Raw genomic sequence first — 18502 nt, 5'->3', positions numbered from 1 at the left:
CTACTTGGGGCATGTAATACATTATACAATGGAGAAAGACAAAAGAGTCACAGATAAAAATGAATTTTGTTGTGTGATGGGGATAAAATAACCTAGTCTTTGCAATGACAAAGATATTAAATTAAAAACTTATGTCAACAGCTTCTTGCTTAGAGTTAGGAACGGTCTGATTTAGCCTGAAATGAGAAATGCCCATGAAGTCTGTGATAAGGTAATGGATTTTCTGAAGAAGTTGAAGAACAGTGTCTGGATTTTCATTATTGAGGTAGTAGCACGAGTCAAGAGTTTGGTACTCTAGGTTCCTACATTAGGTGAAAAAGCTAACTAGGATCTTCATTGCTGGGACTTGCTATCATTGCAATCAGGCCAGTCAACTCCAGATGATGTTCTGAGGCAGCCATAGGACTTCCTTTAAACCAGTTCACAGTATTGTAAGTGGAGTCTAAATAGTGCCAGAATTAAAACCCGCCTCCCGTTTCTAATAGGCTTCCAATTGTACTTAGTGAAATCTAGGCCTATGACTTTAAACTTTCTGAAATTTAATCCAACGATATTACAGCTCTTCCAGGTCTGGATATTTGGCAACAATCTGACAACACAGGGACAGTGAGGGTGAATAAAATTAATCAAATAATAGACCTCGATATTGTCATTGTCTAATGTCAGGAAGCATCCTTATATAGACTAATGATGATGATATTTGTATGATTCCTTTTGTTGTGAGAATGGAATATCTATCATATGGATGTTAATGTCCATGGCAGGAAAACAGTACAGGTGGGGTATGAATGGAACTGCTCTTTCATTACTATCCATGTAACCCTATTCTTGAAGATCAGTTTCACCCACATGAACTTTCAAAGCAAACTGTCCTTCTCCTTTTCTCCAGAAGTAGATCACTTGTTTTGTGTGTGGGTTGTGTAAAACATATTGCAACTCAATGAATTGAGTCTATATACGGTGGATGATCTTTCTTTCTATTAATTGACAGGTCCAAAGCAGAAGAAAATTGCAATAGTCCAACCAGAAAAACAGTAAGTTAAGAATTGAATTGTAATCAAGTGGACTTTAATATCTTTGTTGCCCTAATCAGAAGTCTGTTGCTGTACAAAGCTTCACTGTCAACTGTATCATGTTTGTAATTGGTGATTTCGACCGGCGATTGAAATTGCTGCTTTATTTAAATGTCTGATAGCTTTGTAGTGTTTTTTTATAATCATTGACTAATTGGAACGGTACCAGGTACACTAATGTGTAATCTAATTTATTTCAAAATCATACATTTTTAACATTGCCACATGTTCTCAAAAATCTCTTGTACTGTCTGAAAGATAATTATTTCAGGTCATATGTTTTGCTGCAATGTTTTTTCTAAAAGGCAAATTCTCGTTATCAGTTCTGTTGATACCTTGGCCAAGATTTTCCTTTTTTTTTGACTGTGTGGTGTTGATGTGCTGGGTGTCAACCATCTTGCCACACCGACACCAAGAAAGCTTGCTGTAACGAGTGCTAATCAATATGATAGGATCTGACTAGTGAACAATGGAGAGTTTCTTAACCGAACACTGGCCTTGACAGTGACATCTCAGCTCACCAAAAGAGTTGGCAGCTTTTTGGGTCCTGAGGATAATTGATCGATATCTTTTCTTCGCAGGATCCCAAAATAGGAAGCTTGGTCTTTTTCCTTGTATTCTCACAGGGTAGGGTTTATGTGAAGAGGTGAGACAAGGTGTAGCCACCCTATAATCCCCCACCTGTACCATCAGTTGCCCATAGAATGGGGAAAATGGAGCCCCACTCTTCCCCCCCCCCCCCCCAAACAAAGGGGGGCAGTTACCAGTACTTATTTTCCAGGCATCCTTAGATTCTGGAAAAGTCCCAGAAGGTTGGAAAACTGCCAACATAAGGTCTTATTTAAAAGTGGAAGGAGTCATAAACAGGTAGCTATAGATTAATTAGCTAATCATCTGCTATTGAGAAAATGTTAGAGTCAATTATCATGGATATAATGAACATTTACAAATGCAAACTATGATCAAGCAGAGTCAGACATGAAGAGGAAATCATAGAGTCATAGAGATGTACAGCATGGAAACAGACCCTTCGGTCCAACCTGTCCATGCCGACCAGATATCCCAACCCAATCTAGTCCCACCTGCCAGCACCCGGCCCATATCTCTCCAAACCCTTCCCATTCATATACCCATACAATTGCAACATTTAAGAGGCATTTGGATCAGCCTCCACCACATCCTCTGGCAGCTCATTCCATACACATACCACCCTCTGCAGGAAAAAGTTGCCCCTTAGGTCTCTTTTATATCTTTCCCCTTTCACCCTAAACCTATGCCCTCTAGTTCTGGACTCCCTGACCCCAGGGAAAAGACTTTGCCTATTTATCCTATCCGTGCCCCTCATAATTTTGTAAACCTCTATAAGGTAAGTCCTCAGCCTCCGACGCTCCAAGGAAAACAGCCCTAGCCTGTTCAGCTTCTCCCTGAAGCTCAGATCCTCCAACCCTGGCAACATCCTTCTAAATCTTTTCTGAACCCTTTCAAGTTTCACAACATCTTTCCGATAGGAAGGAGACCAGAATTGCATGCAATATTCCAACAGTGGCCTAACCAATGTCCTTTACAACCACAACATGACCTCCCAACTCCTGTACTCAATACTCTGACCAATAAAGGAAAGCATACCAAACGCTGCCTTCATTATCCTATCTACCTGTGACTCCACTTTCAAGCAACTATGTACCTGCACTCTAAGGTCTCTTTGTTCAGCAACACTCCATAGGGCCTTACCAATAAGTGTATAAGTCCTGCTAAGATTTGCTTTCCCAAAATGCAGCACCCCACAGTTATCTGAATTAAACTCCATCTGCCACTTCTCAGCCCATTGGCCCAGAATTTCATTGAGGAGATAGCAAGCAGGACAGATAAAGGGGAAGCGGTGGAAATAACATATTTGAATTTTCAGAAGACATTTCCTGCAAAGAACAGTACAGCACACGAACAGGCCCTTTGGCCCATCAGGCCCGCTCCAACATGTGACGCCTTTTTAAACTTAAAACCCGTTTGCTTCTCCGCAGTATTCCCTATTCCCTGACTACTTGTATATCTGTCAGGATGCCACACTTTAGGCTGATTAATAACATAAGAGCCCAAGGTGATCAAGTAGTATATTAGCAGAGATAAAGCATTGTCTAATTAATTGAAGACCGAGAGTTGGCAAAAGGTGGTCATCTTCAAGATGGGAAGCTGTAACAAGTAGGATGCCACAGGGATCAGTGCTGGAGCCATAATTATATAATATATTAATTACTTGATTGAGGAAAGTGAATATACTATAGCCAGGTTTTCTGATGACAGAAAAGTTGGTGAGGTCCTGGGCCGCCTCTATTGCCGCTCCCGTACCACCCGATAGCTGGAGGAAGACCATCTCATCTTCCACCTCTGGACCCTCGAACCCCACGGCATCAATGCGGATTTCACCAGTTTCCTCATTTCTCCTTCCTCCCTCTTCCCCGCCCCCCCCCCCCCCCCCCCCCCCGCCCCCCTCCAACCTTCCAACTCAGTATGGTCCTCATAACCTGTCCCAACTATCCATCTTTCTTCCCACTTATCTGCACCACCCTCCCCTCCGACCTATCACCATTACACCCACCTCCACCCACCTGTTGCGCACTCAGCTACCTTCCCTCCAACCCCGTCCTACTCCTATTTATCTCTCTACCCCCGAGTCTCCCAGCCTCATTCCTGATGAAGGGCTTTTGCCCGAAACATTGCTTTTCCTGCTCTTTGGACGTTGCCTGACTTGCTGTGCTTTTCCTGCACCACACTCTTGACTCTAATCTCCAGCATCTGCAGTACTCACTTTTGCCCTAAAAAGGTTATTTCTCCTTGTGGGAGACTAGAGGATCAGAGGGCATATTTTCAGAATAAGGGCTTGCACGTTTAAAACTGAGATTAAGAATTTCTTCTGAGGGCAGTGAATCTGTGGAATTCTTCACCGCATAAAACTTTTAAGGCTGGGTGATTAAGTATGGTGAGGGGTGAGAGACAGATTTCAAATCAATAAGGGAATTGAGGGATCGGGGAGGAAAGGCAGGAAAGTAGAGTTCAGGACTATTAGATTGAATGGTCGAGCAGACTCAAAAGCTGCATGGCCTGTTTCTACTCTAATATCTTATGGCCTTTTGAGAACTAGTTTGGAAACTGTGTACATCAGGTGAGAACGTGCATTAAGTTAGACTGATGGTTCAAATTACCAGTGGCAATCCTCGTTTAGGTTCACATGTAAATTAAGTGAATATTAGAGAGATGCTTTGGCTCATGGGAGGAATAAAGAAATTGATTTACTGAGGTGAAAGAAAACATTACAAAATAGAAAGGCTAAAGACTATAGAAAGCAGTTAGCACTGTAGTGAAGAATAGAGGAATCTATTTATCTTTTACTGCCCAGTCTAGCTATATGAGCAGTGCCAAATGTCCCAGTTTTTTTTTTAGAATGCATAAGTGTTAAAATTTAGAAAGACAATCTTAAGAAAAAGATTTTTTGAAAAAGCAGGGTTTAAAGGCAGTATTTTTGGAAGTCATAACTGATGTAAATCTGTATAAATTTTCAACATAATAATCCTCCAAATCCCTGGATTAAAAGAAATTGCAAGAAGTATACTCGTAGATCTGTAATGAAAACAACTACCAAAAATAATAAACTGCTGAGGAGTCTTGCTTTCTGATGTCCTCATAATATAATAAGGAAGCTGTTTTATGCTTCCCCAACAATTATTTGAGAAGAACTCCATGAGAAGGCCATCAAGCTGTGCAACACCACACTATCCCTAAGCAACCATTTGGCTGATTGATCTGTAATGAACTTAAATTTGGAAATATAAAGATGACCGTTCAATACCAAGAAAATAACTCAGTTTATTGAATTAATCAAAAGCAATTACTATTTGGTTCAGACTGGCAGAATTTGCCAGTGTAACAATTCACTCAGTGTATAGCAACTCAGTTAAGAATAAGCTGTATGTAAAGGTTTGTGATAGAGAGATTAGTTTTTGGATAGTTTGAGTAAAAGTCTGAGTTGAGTTTGGGTAGTTTCATGATTGCGATGTGTTGTACATTTTGGATTCTGACATGCCACATTTGTAGATTTTATGTTAGATTTGAATTTTAAGCTTGTACTAAATTTTTGGAACAAACACAACATCTTTAGATATCATTTGGTTGAGGAATATATTGTAATTTTAGGCTAACCCACCCAGTAGGAAACCGATTGCATTAGATCAATATGCTCAGTAAGTCACCGCACAATATCTAGTCTGATCTAATAAACAGGATTGGAGAAAGTGAGGTCTGCAGATGCTGGAGATCAGAGCTGAAAATGTGTTGCTGAAAAAGCGCAGCAGGTCAGGCAGCATCCAGGGAACAGGAGATTCGATGTTTCGGGCATAAGCCCTTCTTCAGGAATGAAGAAAGAAAGGCTTATGCCAGAAACATCGAATCCCCTGTTCCCTGGATGCTGTCTGACCTGCTGCGCTTTTTCAGCAACACATTTTCAACGCTAATAAACAGTATAACTTGTTTTATTCTTGGGCTGTAGCAATACTTCCAAACTTGCAGTTCTGAACTTTACTTGTTTTGTTTTTAATGACAGACTTCATGCCATACCTGTGGAACCGGTCCCTCATGAGTCTTGCCCGATCACAACAGAAGCTGGTAAGTTACTAATTAAAGGATTTGAATAAATAACATCCAGTGGTCTGATTGCATAAGAATCGAAGTTGGTTGGAGTGATTAAAGGGCTAATTTTAATCTAACTTGTCCAGTGGGAACTGGGCAGTTTCAGGTCAAACATCAGTTTTACATTCTGCCTGATCTCATTCCTAACAGATAGGGCAGGTCTCAATTACACCCCAACAATGAAATATCCACACCAATGCTGTAAGCTTACAACTGAGGACAAATTAGGAAAGTTCATGTTCAACAATCTAGAGATAAAAAAGTTGACTATAATAAGGCAACCCCAGAAATTTCAAAGTAAAGCAGTTGGTAGGAAAATCAAATATGATTACAAATTTGTTAAAAGTAAATGTGAACTTACTGAAAAAGACTGAAAAATATTATCTTATCAGGTCATCTTAAATGCAATTATGCTAGGCCGGGATCATTGGTGTACTATAAGTTAAATTGCCAATTTCATCCTTTCAATTGAGCGGCATGGTGGCTCAGTGGTTAGCACTGATGTCTCACAGCGCCAGGGACCTGGCTTCGATTCCATTCTCAGGTGATTGTCTGTGTGGAGTTTGTTCATTCTGTGTGCGTCTGCGTGAGTTTCCTCCAGGTCTCCGGTTTCCTCCCCCAGTCCAAAGATGTGCAGGTTAGGTGGATTGGCCATTCTAAATTGCCCTAATGTTCAGGTAGGTGTATTAGTTAGAGATTAAAAAAATGTAGAGTAATAGGCGAATGGGTCTGGGTGGGTTACTCACCAGAGGGTCAGCGTGGACGTATTGGCCCAAAAGTCCTGTTTCCATGCTGTAGGAATTCAATAATGATCTTCTATGACGAATTGCTTGCTAGGTAGGTTAGATTGAGACTACCTCCAGTATTAACTCTTGAGTGTTTATATGTCCCTAGCTGTGTTGCTCGTCAAACTGATTATGCAATCCTAACGCAGTTACCAGTTGTAAGCCAGAGGACAGGCAATAAAAATAATGCATTGTTCTCACCAGCAATAATTCCACTGTCTAAGATGTTTACATGATCCTCATAAGTGTGAGACAGGCACCCTTTGGTACTGCCAGGTCCTTCAAAGCTGCAGGTTGGGCTCTGATGTTGGCATTGTGCTTGACTTTACTCTCATAGAGCACTTGCATAGGAGAGTCAGTTATGGTTTTCATATACAGCCCCTAAAGAGGGGTTGAGTGGAAGAGGCTGAAGCAAGTCAATTTTTTTTTTAGTGTAAAAAATGAGGTCTGCAGATGCTGGAGATCACAGCTGCAAATGTGTTGCTGGTCAAAGCACAGCAGGCCAGGCAGCATCTCAGGAATAGAGAATTCGATGTTTCGAGCATAAGCCCTTCATCAGGAATAAGAGAGAGAGCCAAGCAGGCTAAGATAAAAGGTAGGGAGGAGGGACTAGGGGGAGGGGCGATGGAGGTGGGATAGGTGGAAGGAGGTCAAGGTGAGGGTGATAGGCCGGAGTGGGGTGGGGGTGGAGAGGTCAGGAAGAGGATTGCAGGTTAGGAGGGTGCTGAGTTGAGGGAACCGACTGAGACAAGGTGGGGGGAGGGGAAATGAGGAAACTGGAGAAATCTGAATTCATACCTTGTGGTTGGAGGGTTCCCAGGCGGAAGATGAGGCGCTCCTCCTCCAGCTTTCGTGTTGTTGTGTTCTGCCGGTGGAGGAGTCCAAGGACCTGCATGTCCTCGGTGGAGTGGGAGGGAGAGTTGAAGTGTTGAGCCACGGGGTGATTGGGTTGGTTGGTTCGGGCGTCCCTGAGGTGTTCTCTGAAGCGTTCCGCAAGTAAGCGGCCTGTCTCACCAATATAGAGGAGGCCACATCGGGTGCAGCGGATGCAATAGATGATGTGTGTGGAGGTACAGGTGAACTTGTGGCGGATATGGAAGGATCCCTTGGGGCCTTGGAGGGAAGTGAGTGTGGAGGTGTGGGCGCAAGTTTTACATTTCCTGCGGTTGCAGGGGAAGGTGCCGGGGGTGGAGGTTGGGTTGGTGGGGGGTGTGGATCTGACTAGGGAGTCACGAAGGGAGTGGTCCTTGCGGAACGCTGATAGGGGAGGGGAGGGAAATATATCCTTGGTGGTGGGGTCCGTTTGGAGGTGGCGGAAATGGCGGCGGATGATACGTTGTATGCGGAGGTTGGTGGGGTGGTAGGTGAGAACCAGTGGGGTTCTGTCTTGGTGGCGGTTGGAGGAGCGGGGCTCAAGGGCGGAGGAGCGGGAAGTGGAGGAGATGCGGTGGAGGGCATCGTCGATCACGTCTGGGGGGAATCTGCGGTCCTTGAAGAAGGAGGCCATCTGGGCTGTGCGGTGTTGGAATTGGTCCACCTGGGAGCAGATGCGGCAGAGACGAAGGAATTGGGAATATGGGATGGCGTTTTTACAGAGGGCAGGGTGGGAGGAGGTGTAGTCCAGGTAGCTGTGGGAGTCAGTCGGTTTATAATAGATGTCTGTGTTGAGTCGGTCGCCCGAGATAGAAATGGAAAGGTATAGGAAGGGGAGGGAGGAGTCTGAGACAGTCCAGGTGAATTTCAGGTCGGGATGGAAGGTGTTAGTAAAGTTGATGAACTGTTCAACCTCCTCGTGGGAGCACGAGGCAGCGCCGATACAGTCATCAATGTAGCGGAGGAAAAGGTGGGGGGTGGTGCCAGTGTAGTTGCGGAAGATGGACTATTCCACATATCCTACGAAGAGGCAGGCATAGCTGGGGCCCATGCGGGTGCCCATGGCAACTCCTTTGGTTTAGAGGAAGTGGGAGGATTGAAAAGAGAAGTTATTCAGGGTGAGGACCAGTTCAGTCAGTCGAAGGAGGGTGTCAGTGGAAGGGTACTGGTTGGTGCGGCGGGAAAGGAAGAAGCGGAGGGCTTTGAGTCCTTCGTGATGGGGGATGGAGGTGTACAGGGACTGGATGTCCATAGTGAAAATAAGGCGTTGGGGACCGGGGAAGCGCAGGCACTTTAGATTAGATTACTTACAGTGTGGAAACAGGCCCTTCGGCCCAACAAGTCCACACCGACCCGCTGAAGCGCAACCCACCCATACCCATACCCTTATATTTACCCCTTACCTAACACTACGGGCAATTTAGCATGGCCAATTCACCTGACCCGCACATCTTTGGACTGTGGGAGGAAACCGGAGCACCCGGAGGAAACCCACGCAGACACGGGGAGAATGTGCAAACTCCACACAGTCAGTCGCCTGAGTCGGGAATTGAACCCGGGTCTTCAGGCGCTGTGAGGCAGCAGTGCCACCGTGCCGCCCACTTTGTGAAGCAGGAAGAGCTCCTGCCTGCTAGCCAGCTGCCAGTCTGCCAGTTTTAGACAGTAAATTAAATCTCCCCTCTGAAGAGGCCTGGAAGTTGATGTCGTTTGGGCCAAATTAGTTTGAGCCCAAGACAGTTTACTGCAGCTGTTCTCTACACTCGGTCATATTCCATTCCCAAATCAAAATCAGGACTTTTATTTTTGCTTTTCTCTGTTGATCAGTTGTATATTTGCACGTTTTCAAACAAAGATAAGTGTATCTTTATTTAGATTGTAAACACTAGCTTTCATTTATTTTATTGTTTACTTCTTTTGTCTTACATTACAGGTTTGTGTTATGGTTAGGTCTCTTCAATTTTAATATAGCTAATCATAACAAAACCCAAATCATGGAAAAGTTTATTTTCTTTCTTTATGTAGGTACTACCAATGGCAAGTACTGCTGTTCCAAAATATATTTCAATCATCGCTGTTTCTCAGGTCCATATCTCAACAAAGGACGAATAGCAGAACTTCCTCAATCAGTTGGACCTGGAAAATGTGTGCTTGTTCTGAAGGAGGTAGGCTGGATCAAAACATGAAAACCAGTTACTTAACTAACAAGAATACTTCAAAATTGAGGGCTAATATTTTCTAGAGAAAGCCAAAATGTCCATTGGTTCCAAATTTAGAACTTCATGACTTATTGAAATTCTACCCTCCAAATTAAACACGTGTAATAACTCTAATGTTAACTGTAGTAAATTAGTACGCTTGGCAATGAAAGACCATGAATTACAATTAAAGCCCGAGTAGTATAGATAGAATGAAGAGGAATAAAAAAGGAAAGCTTATGCATGAGAAGGAACCTGCCACTTGGAAGGAATCCAGGTTCTATCCCTTTTGTTCAGCCATGACCTCTTGCTATGTAATTTTTAAATGCAAGTGATCTAATTGGCCAGGAGGTGAGCCCATCATTCAAATAGAAATGCCCAGGAGCTTTCAGGAGGGAGGAGCTGCCTGCCTGCCATCAGTACCTAAGGCAGAGAGCTACCGTGATGGAGGTTACTGCTACCTTGCTGAATAGAGCAGGCGACTCATAACAAGGCCAGGAAGTGGAAGCAAAGTAAAGTGGCTATTTGAACAAATTCAAATTATAGCACTGGACCTGATGCCAGTTGGCCCATCAAATTTCCATTTTTAACACACACAAATTACATTTCAAACCTTCCTGCAATTAACCCAACAGCTGACCGCTAACATGCACCAGGTTATTCAGGTTCACCAAAATAAAAATTGTAACTCGTGTTCCAAACTGCATGTACCTTTTCAGATGCTTGTTTAGCACCTTAAATGAATTTTCCAGACTGTGTGAATAGACCATGTTAATGGGATTGACTGGATTACTCAAAGGAAATCAAACATGAATTTGATGGGGTGAATGGTCTCTATCATAACTCATAGTGTATTGGCCAGTAATATGGTGACAAGCAGGTTTTGTGTTCCCTCTCTCCACCTGCTCCTTGAAAATTTGGCACAATCTCAGAGGCATCATGATTGCAAAACAACCTCCAGGACTGCAGTTTTCGAATCACACCCACAGGTTGTTTTGATTCCACAGACATTTGAAAATTCAGCCTTGAGAGGGAGCAAGAGAATTACTGTTCTTTTGAACTGGCAACGAAATTCATTGAACTTTGGGTCTGAAATTCTATTAAATTGATTGTAATTCAAAATTAATAATTTTCCTCCTGGATATTTGAGTTATTAGCCAGTCACCAAAGGTTGGTCAAAAATGAATGAATTAATTGCCTTGAGATGCAACTATTTAAAAAATCATAATGTTTTTTAATACCTTCTTGTTTACAAAACATGCTATTGTTAGTTTCAATTTTATAAACAGCATGCACAAAAAGAAAATTAAGGAAGAATCTCCATTTGGCAAATATGTCACATTTTGGAACTTTGTGCAACATTATTTACAGGAGCAACCACATTTGGTTTAAAAAAAAATTCAAAGACACTCCTGAAACATGAAAAACCATGAGTGCACTAAGGTCATAATTTACTATGGATGTAATTCTGTATGTTACAAATCTATTTAAGCTAATACAGTCTGTCTTTTCAACTTAATTATTTCAATTTAATTTATTATTTGATACTTTGAACTCATCCAAATGAATGTTGAGAAGAGTTCTGAACTAGTACAAGTTGCTGTTCCTGACTTCTAGACCATTAACATCAAGCAGGACTTAGGATATGACCTGCTAAGAGAAGCCTCATTAAAGTGTCTTGTAGAAAGCCAATCTTTTAGCATTGTCACCAGATGCATAAAAGAAGAATTTCAAGTAATCAATTTCTCACATAATTGAAATATTCAGACAAAATAAAACCTTGATAATTTGATTTTAAGTTTTAAGATCATTAGCATTAGAATTGATCTTTGTACTTTTTGTTGCCTTTAAAATAGGTTCTTACTCTATTGATTAATGCAGCCTACAAACCAGGCCGTGTGCTACGGGAGTTGCAGCTTGAAGATGACCCAGAATGGAACTGTCAGGAAGAGACACTGAAAGCCAAGTAAGTGGATCCTTGCTTACATGAAGATGTGACTAGTTGGTTTCAGAATAAGTAAGTTACTGAATAATATTGAGCAAATAACTCATACTATGTACAAGCTGTGAATTGCAAAAGATAACACGCTTGTTTTTCAGTCAACCACACGTACTGTTATGCACCTTAATAAATCACAATTTTTGATGTTTATCAGCTTAATTCTTTCAACTGAAAGAAGAAAGCAGCAGTTTCCTGAGTACTTCCTGTTACAGAAGTATGATACACACATTGTGGAACAGGTGTTCTGTACTCTTACGCAGTTGCTTTATAGTTATTGAGTATTGTATTGGAACTGTCAGTGCGCATGCTGTGAAATGATAAAAATAGCAAGTTACGAGTTGCCTTTTAATCACAAGTAATCTTCAAGAAGTGCATTTAACTTTATACAATAGGAAAATACGCGAATATTAGTTGAAGCTAGTTCTTTAAAACACACACAGTGCATACAAATAATATTTTTAAAAATATACAATACATTGACACTGAATGTGGAATGTCAGTAGGCAATGGAAGAAGGGACAATCAGACATCCCTGGCAGTTACACTGAAAAATAGGCTGCATCCCTGATATATAAATTCAATGAAACTGTGTCTTTGAAATTGCTGAGTTATTACAAAAGGTATTTACAGTCCTCTTGCATTTGTCTAAAGGAACAGGGTTGCTGAAAATCTTGAATAAAGGTAGAAAGTGTTGGAAGTATTCAGCAGGTCAGGCAGCATCCGTGGAGAGAAATAATTACCATTTAATGTTAATTGTGATCATTTATTCTAACCCTAACCCTATCACAGGTGTTAGTTGGTGGATGTTAACGTAATTACTGTTGATGTGTTAATGAGTGGTGAACTATAGTCAAGGGTTTTGGGCAGAGGTGGGGAACCTTTTCATGTTGGAAGGCCACATTGTGTTAGTTGTAATCTAATAAGGCCGCATCCAAGAAACTTCAATTATACATTCTTCAAAATTCACATTATTTTGTAAAAATCTAACTACTATGTACTTCTAGAGTCGCATTATAACTAAATCATGAGCGTAGCAGGTGTCGAAATAGCCCTTATGACTTACCAATTGTTTAATTGTGGCGGTCAGTTTGTGAGGATTATTTTGTTGAATTTTCGTTTACTCTCTGGTATTTTAAATAGATTCATTTTAAGATTAAAATAAAAATAATAAAGGTAAAAATAAATTAACAAAAAATAAAAGATTTGTTCTGCAAAATTTGTATTCATTCAAAAGGCCACACACAATGGCCTAGAAGGTTGCATGAGGCCTTAAGGCTGCAGGTTCCCCACCCCTAATTTTGGGCTTTTACTTGTGAAATTCACTGAAAAAGCATAATTTCTGTATAATTAGCATTTTTTTCTTAAAATAGTTGACCGATTTTGGTAAAACAACTCTCGAGACTGCATTAGCACCTCATTAAGGTTAATGTTCATATATATTCTTTAATCAGATTTGTTTTATATCGAGATGTATTGTTGGAAATTTATAGAGTTTATACTTTGCATTATTAAGTTTTATAATATGATGTTTGATCACAGAAAATGCTCTTATTTTATTTGTTCTGACTACAATGTGAATGTAGAATTAGCTGCCAAAAGCATACAAAGTACAATACAAGGTTTTATACTTTTAAGTGCTACCTGTTTGAAACTATAAGCTTTTGGCTTGCTCATAAAAGAAAAATTAAAACAACTGATTTTCTATTTGTGTAGAGTATGTTAATATTCATGTTGAACTGCTGAAGGCAATTACTTTGAAAGCTTTTTTCATAAGTAAAAGCATAATTAGCATGTAAAAGACTAGAAACATAGAATAGTTGAGCTTTTTTGTTTTGATGCAATAAATACAATGACTAATCAAGTTAAGTTGTCGTGATTAAATTAAGTGAGTAGAAATAAAAACAGCTAAAGGACATAAATAGATCATTTTTTAAAAAGGTAATTTATTTTAGCTTTCAAGTGAATGTAGCATTCTTTATATGGTCCCTACCCACTTTGTCTTGGTCTGGCCTAGTCCATAACACTCAAAACATTCCCGAGCAAGCAACCCAGACCATAACTTTGCAATTTGTTTCAGTAAGTGTACAGTGAAAATTATTTGGAGTAAGCGAGCTAGGTTGACTTTTAGATTTTAAAACAGGCAGAAATTTATTCACAAAATTTCACAATGAAGTACAAAGAACAGAATAAAGAACCCCTACAGAACTCAGTCCATCCAAACTAGATCTAATTCTGCTGTTCCGAATATACACAACAGTCCCAATAAGCAAACACTCTTGAAAAACAATATAATTAATGGAACAGGTGCTTACAGGTTGAAGTTAGAAGGGCAGAAAGAGAGAGAACCTGTTCACACGTCCACTGCTAAACCTCCCAACTTGTTCTGGACTGAACTAAACTGCTCAGCTAGAGAGCTGACCACTCCCCCTTCATTACACAGGTCACTTCCGAAACATGACCACTGTGGCCTGAAGTCTCATCTGTCTACACATAAACAAAAAAGCCTTTCAATACCCTTTATTCTCTGTACCAAACCAAACTAACTGGCACTGATAGCGGTTTATTACCCCTCTGAAAAAAATCCAAGGACACCGTATTCTTGAGAAAAGGAACAGCTTTTAGAAAAAAGAAACCAGCTTTGTGACACACTGTTCCACAAAGCTCTCAGCATATCCTTTTCTTCAGCATGCATTTTGAATATTGACTAGTTTCCTGCCAGAGGTGTTTGCTTTATGGCATGGATCTCTGAAACAGTCACGTTGTTCCTTAAAGCCAGATAGTGATCAACAATTTCCACATATATAGAATTTCTTATGCTGAAAGGCAATAAATAGATATTAAGTATCAATGCTGAAACGTTGTGCTGAATTTAATCCAGCACTTGGTGGGAAATACTGCAGGTGGGCCCATTTCATCATGGTGGTGGTCCTATGGCCAAAGCATCCCCCCCCCTCCCCCAACCCTCCCAGTTAAGTCGGAGTGAAAGAGACTGATATGGAAGCCCTAGGCAAAAGTGGGTACAGCAGTGCTGGAGATTAGAGTCAAGATTAGAGTAGGGTTGAAAGAACCCAGCAGGTCAGGCAGCATCCGAGGAGCAGGAAAATCTACGTTTCGGGCAAAAGCCCTTCATCAGGAATGATATGGAAGTCCTGCCTGTCGATTAGGCTCTTTAATGAGTCAATTTGATACACTTTATTCCTGAACCTAATTTAGTTGTGGTTCAGGAATTAAATGGAGATGGAACAGTTTTACTATCCCTGCAAATGTCACCGAGAAAACCCTGTCAACTTTGTCACTGACCAAGTTGCCAGACCATTGGGCTGCTCTCTCATTAAAGAGGAACGACTGATGGCAATTTTATCTCAGGCAAGGGGAGAGTTCGAGAAGGAGAGTTCTTCATGGTATCCTCTGCCAGTGATTGGAATTGAACCCATACTGTTGGCATCACACTGCTTCACAAGCCATTCCACGGGTGATACTTTGATCCCTTACTGCCCGGTACTCTGTGCCCAATTAAAAGTCCTGATTTCAGACAAGGACGTGGTTACTGAAAGCCTCACCATCCATCTCTTCCTCTCTTTTACAGTCCTCCTTAAAATGCACATTGACCAAGATTTTGACCATCCCTCTCAATATCTCTTCACGTGAATCAGCATCCAATTTTACCATGCACATTCGTGAAGTCCTGTGAACAAATTCTCTTTATTGAAAGTTCTCTATAAGTCCATATTGTTGCCACCTATAATCTCAGCAACAAACATTAAAATTCCTTTACTACAGACCAATTTGCTGCATTATTGATATAAATTCCTTCTTTAGCTTTCAGCTTGTTGGTATGAGTTTCTTTAGTACTTTTTAGACTGACAAAGGACTGTTGCTCTTGCAGTTGAATGCATTGTTCACATTTATTGAAGCATGTTATGGTGTTCAGTCAACTGAGTTCTAATGTACATGTGTAGCAAATGTACTTTTGTCTTGAATATTTTGATAATGATTATAATGATAAATCATTATAATTCAAAGTCATGTAAAATGTAAAACTGCTGAATACTGTTCGTTCATGAAGAGGATTTTGAATACAAGATATCAAAATTTGGAATAAAAATATTATCCTTAAATGAAAAGAAATGATTGCAAAGAATAGCATGGTGCAAGATTAAGAAATCTATCAATTTATTCCTATATGAACATGAATGGAAAATCCTGAATTTTATTTATAGTAAATGTTTTTCTTCTAAAGGTGATATTTTGCTGGTGATATTTTATTTAGAGGATTATTTTAACATTGTTATTAGTCTATTATCACAGAAGCTTTGCTTTAATCTTTCAAGTAAAAAAAGCAATTTGAGGCAAAGTCTTCAACTGTATTTTTCATTGTCTAACGAAATAGGCATTTTTCTATTAACTGTTAATGATAGGATTGCTGGACAGCCATTGGAAGGAAAGACTCTGATTCACTCTTTCCTTGCTAAGACAATTGTAGCATCCCTATTGCTGTTTTGATTGAGGTATTCTAATTCTATACAGACGCAAACTGCATGTGTGGAACCATAGATCTATGTGTCTTAGCAGCCCATTGAATAAATTTAGTCAGCGACTGGAGTTCAAATTGTACTAATCATAACAGACCTTAAATTTTCTGATTTATCCTTAAACTCAATTTTCAAGAAAAGGTCCAAAAATAACTATTTCTGGTTGCACAGTTAAAACTAGAATGTGGGTTGTCAACTTCAGATTCACGTGGTGCCTGTTTTTAAACAATTTAAGCAATTATCTAATAAATAAAATGAGCGGAGCAAAATAGTCTAACTTCAGCTGTACTTTTTAAGTACTTATTAAATTGTTTCAATTGGATTGTTTTTATCATTTTATTCTAAGGTACAAAGGGAAAACATACAGGGCAATTATGAAAATTGTAAGGACAGCAGATCGGGTTGCAGATTTCTGCAGAAGGACTTGCATGAAGCTAGAATGCTGCCCAAACTTGTTTGGACCGCTCATGGTTACTGAGAAATGTCCTGAGAACTGCTCTGTTCACACAAAAACGAAATACAGTAAGTATTATAACTAGGCAAACTAGCAGTCTTAAATTCATGAGCTGGAAATAGTAAGCTGTTAAGTCAAATTCTGTTATTAGTAAACAGCTTATTTGTGCGTTGGCATAGCTATATAAGTACAGTACATAAGTATATAAGCAAAGTATTATTTGTTTTGAATCTACCAATGCCCAAATCAAAAAGATAAAGCCTTTGCTGCCCTTGTAAAATATTATTTTACAATTCCTGTAATGCTATCTACAGAATGTTAAGACAAGCTTTCAGTCTTATTAAAATGTAATTTGTATCCACTTGGGCCACAGAGTTCTTTCTCTCATCCAGGACTTTGAAATAAGGCAAGAATTTGAACGAAGGAGAGGCAATCAGAACAGGGTGTTCTGTACATCTTGGGATTGATTACAGAGAACTGTTAAGAGTGATTTGGGAACAATTTGCTTTTTCAGCTTCTGAGTTGCTCAACTCTTGTGCTTTTAATACAGCTGCTTTGGATTAGTATTGGGATACTACCTAACTATTTTTTACATCTGTTGGTGCTATATTTATCAGTTCCTGTACAAGTAAAGGATTGGAACCAATATGTTTTTCATTTTAACGAGTAGCTTGGATATTTAAGAAATGTATCTTCAGGATAAATGTTCAAAAAATATTCTAAACATAACATAATGAGGAGGTAGGTATAAACTAGCATAAAGTTTTAACGGATATAATCATATGAATGGTCATTTAAATCAATTTGTCAAGTTTTTAAAGTGACACATCAATATTAATGAGATCACCAATTCATCACTGACCTGACCAATGTTTTTCACAATTAAACTAAAAAGTCAATGTCTTCAGTTAAAGCTTATCTAACATCATAGGAATGAATTATTTGACCTTCATATTTATTACTAATGGACAATGATGAGTTTGTGTGCATTTGGAAGCAATTATTAATCCCATTATGGCAGAACACTTGGATAAGGTAAGGGTAATCTTGATCAGGCAGAGTCAACATAGCTTTATCAAATGGAAATCATATTTAATTAGTTATTAGAGTTCTTTGAAGAAGTAACTTGTACTGTAGATAAAGAGGAACCCATGGATGTATTGTACTTAGATTTCCAGAGCAAAGGTTATTGCAGAAACTAAAATGTCATGATGTAACGGGTAATATGTTGGCATGGATACAAGATTGGCTGGCTGACACAAAGCAGAGAGTGGGAATAAATGGTTGGCAGGATTTCATGAGGGTGTATTATAGAAGTCAGTGCTGATGCCTCTACTCTTTACAATCTATATAAATGGTTTGGATGAAGGGACCAAAGGTATAGAAGCTAATTTGCAGATGAGGCAAACATAGGTAGGAAAGTGAGTTGTGAAAAGGACATAAGGAACCTACAAATAGATAAAGTTGTGAGTGGGCAATGATCTGTCAAATGGAGTACAATATGGAAAGTGGAAAATTGTCTAGTTGATAGAATAAAAAAGAACATATGATCTAAACGCTGAGATGTTTCAGAGCTGTATGGTGTGGAGTAATCTGGGTATCATAATGCATGAATTGCAGAAGATTAGTAAGCAAGTACAGGGAGTAATCAGGAAAGCTAATGTAATATTTTATTGTGAGGGCAATTGAATTGCAGGGAGGTTTTGCTTCAGTTCAGAGAAGGTCCATAGACTAATAGCTGAATGAGTGGATTGTCTTATGAGGAAAGGCCGGATAGGCTGGGCCTGTATCCTTCAGAGTGCAGAAACGTCAGAAGTGCCTTAGTTGAAATATACAAAATCCTGAGGGTGGATGTTGAAAGGATGTTTCCTGTGGGAGAAGCCAGAACTAGGGGTTGCAGTTTAAAAATAA

General features: G+C 39.8%; 1 protein-coding gene across 2 annotated transcripts in view; it reads left to right on the top strand.

The window, feature by feature from the left end:
• The window catches only part of sfmbt2 (Scm like with four mbt domains 2), a 214939-nt gene that overhangs the window by 168539 nt on the left and 27898 nt on the right, over positions 1-18502 (top strand). For both annotated transcript variants that reach the window (XM_060842636.1, XM_060842635.1), the window contains 5 exons: positions 992-1034; positions 5665-5726; positions 9431-9570; positions 11460-11569; positions 16484-16659. In XM_060842636.1, the coding sequence (XP_060698619.1) occupies positions 992-1034; positions 5665-5726; positions 9431-9570; positions 11460-11569; positions 16484-16659 (531 nt within the window). The remainder of the gene's footprint in view (positions 1-991; positions 1035-5664; positions 5727-9430; positions 9571-11459; positions 11570-16483; positions 16660-18502) is intronic.

The sequence above is a fragment of the Hemiscyllium ocellatum genome, chromosome 23 (genome assembly GCF_020745735.1).
Source record: "Hemiscyllium ocellatum isolate sHemOce1 chromosome 23, sHemOce1.pat.X.cur, whole genome shotgun sequence".
Taxonomy (NCBI): Eukaryota; Metazoa; Chordata; class Chondrichthyes; order Orectolobiformes; family Hemiscylliidae; genus Hemiscyllium; species Hemiscyllium ocellatum.
The sequence above is the reverse complement of the archived record's forward strand: the minus strand, read 5'-3'. Positions and strand labels throughout refer to the sequence as shown.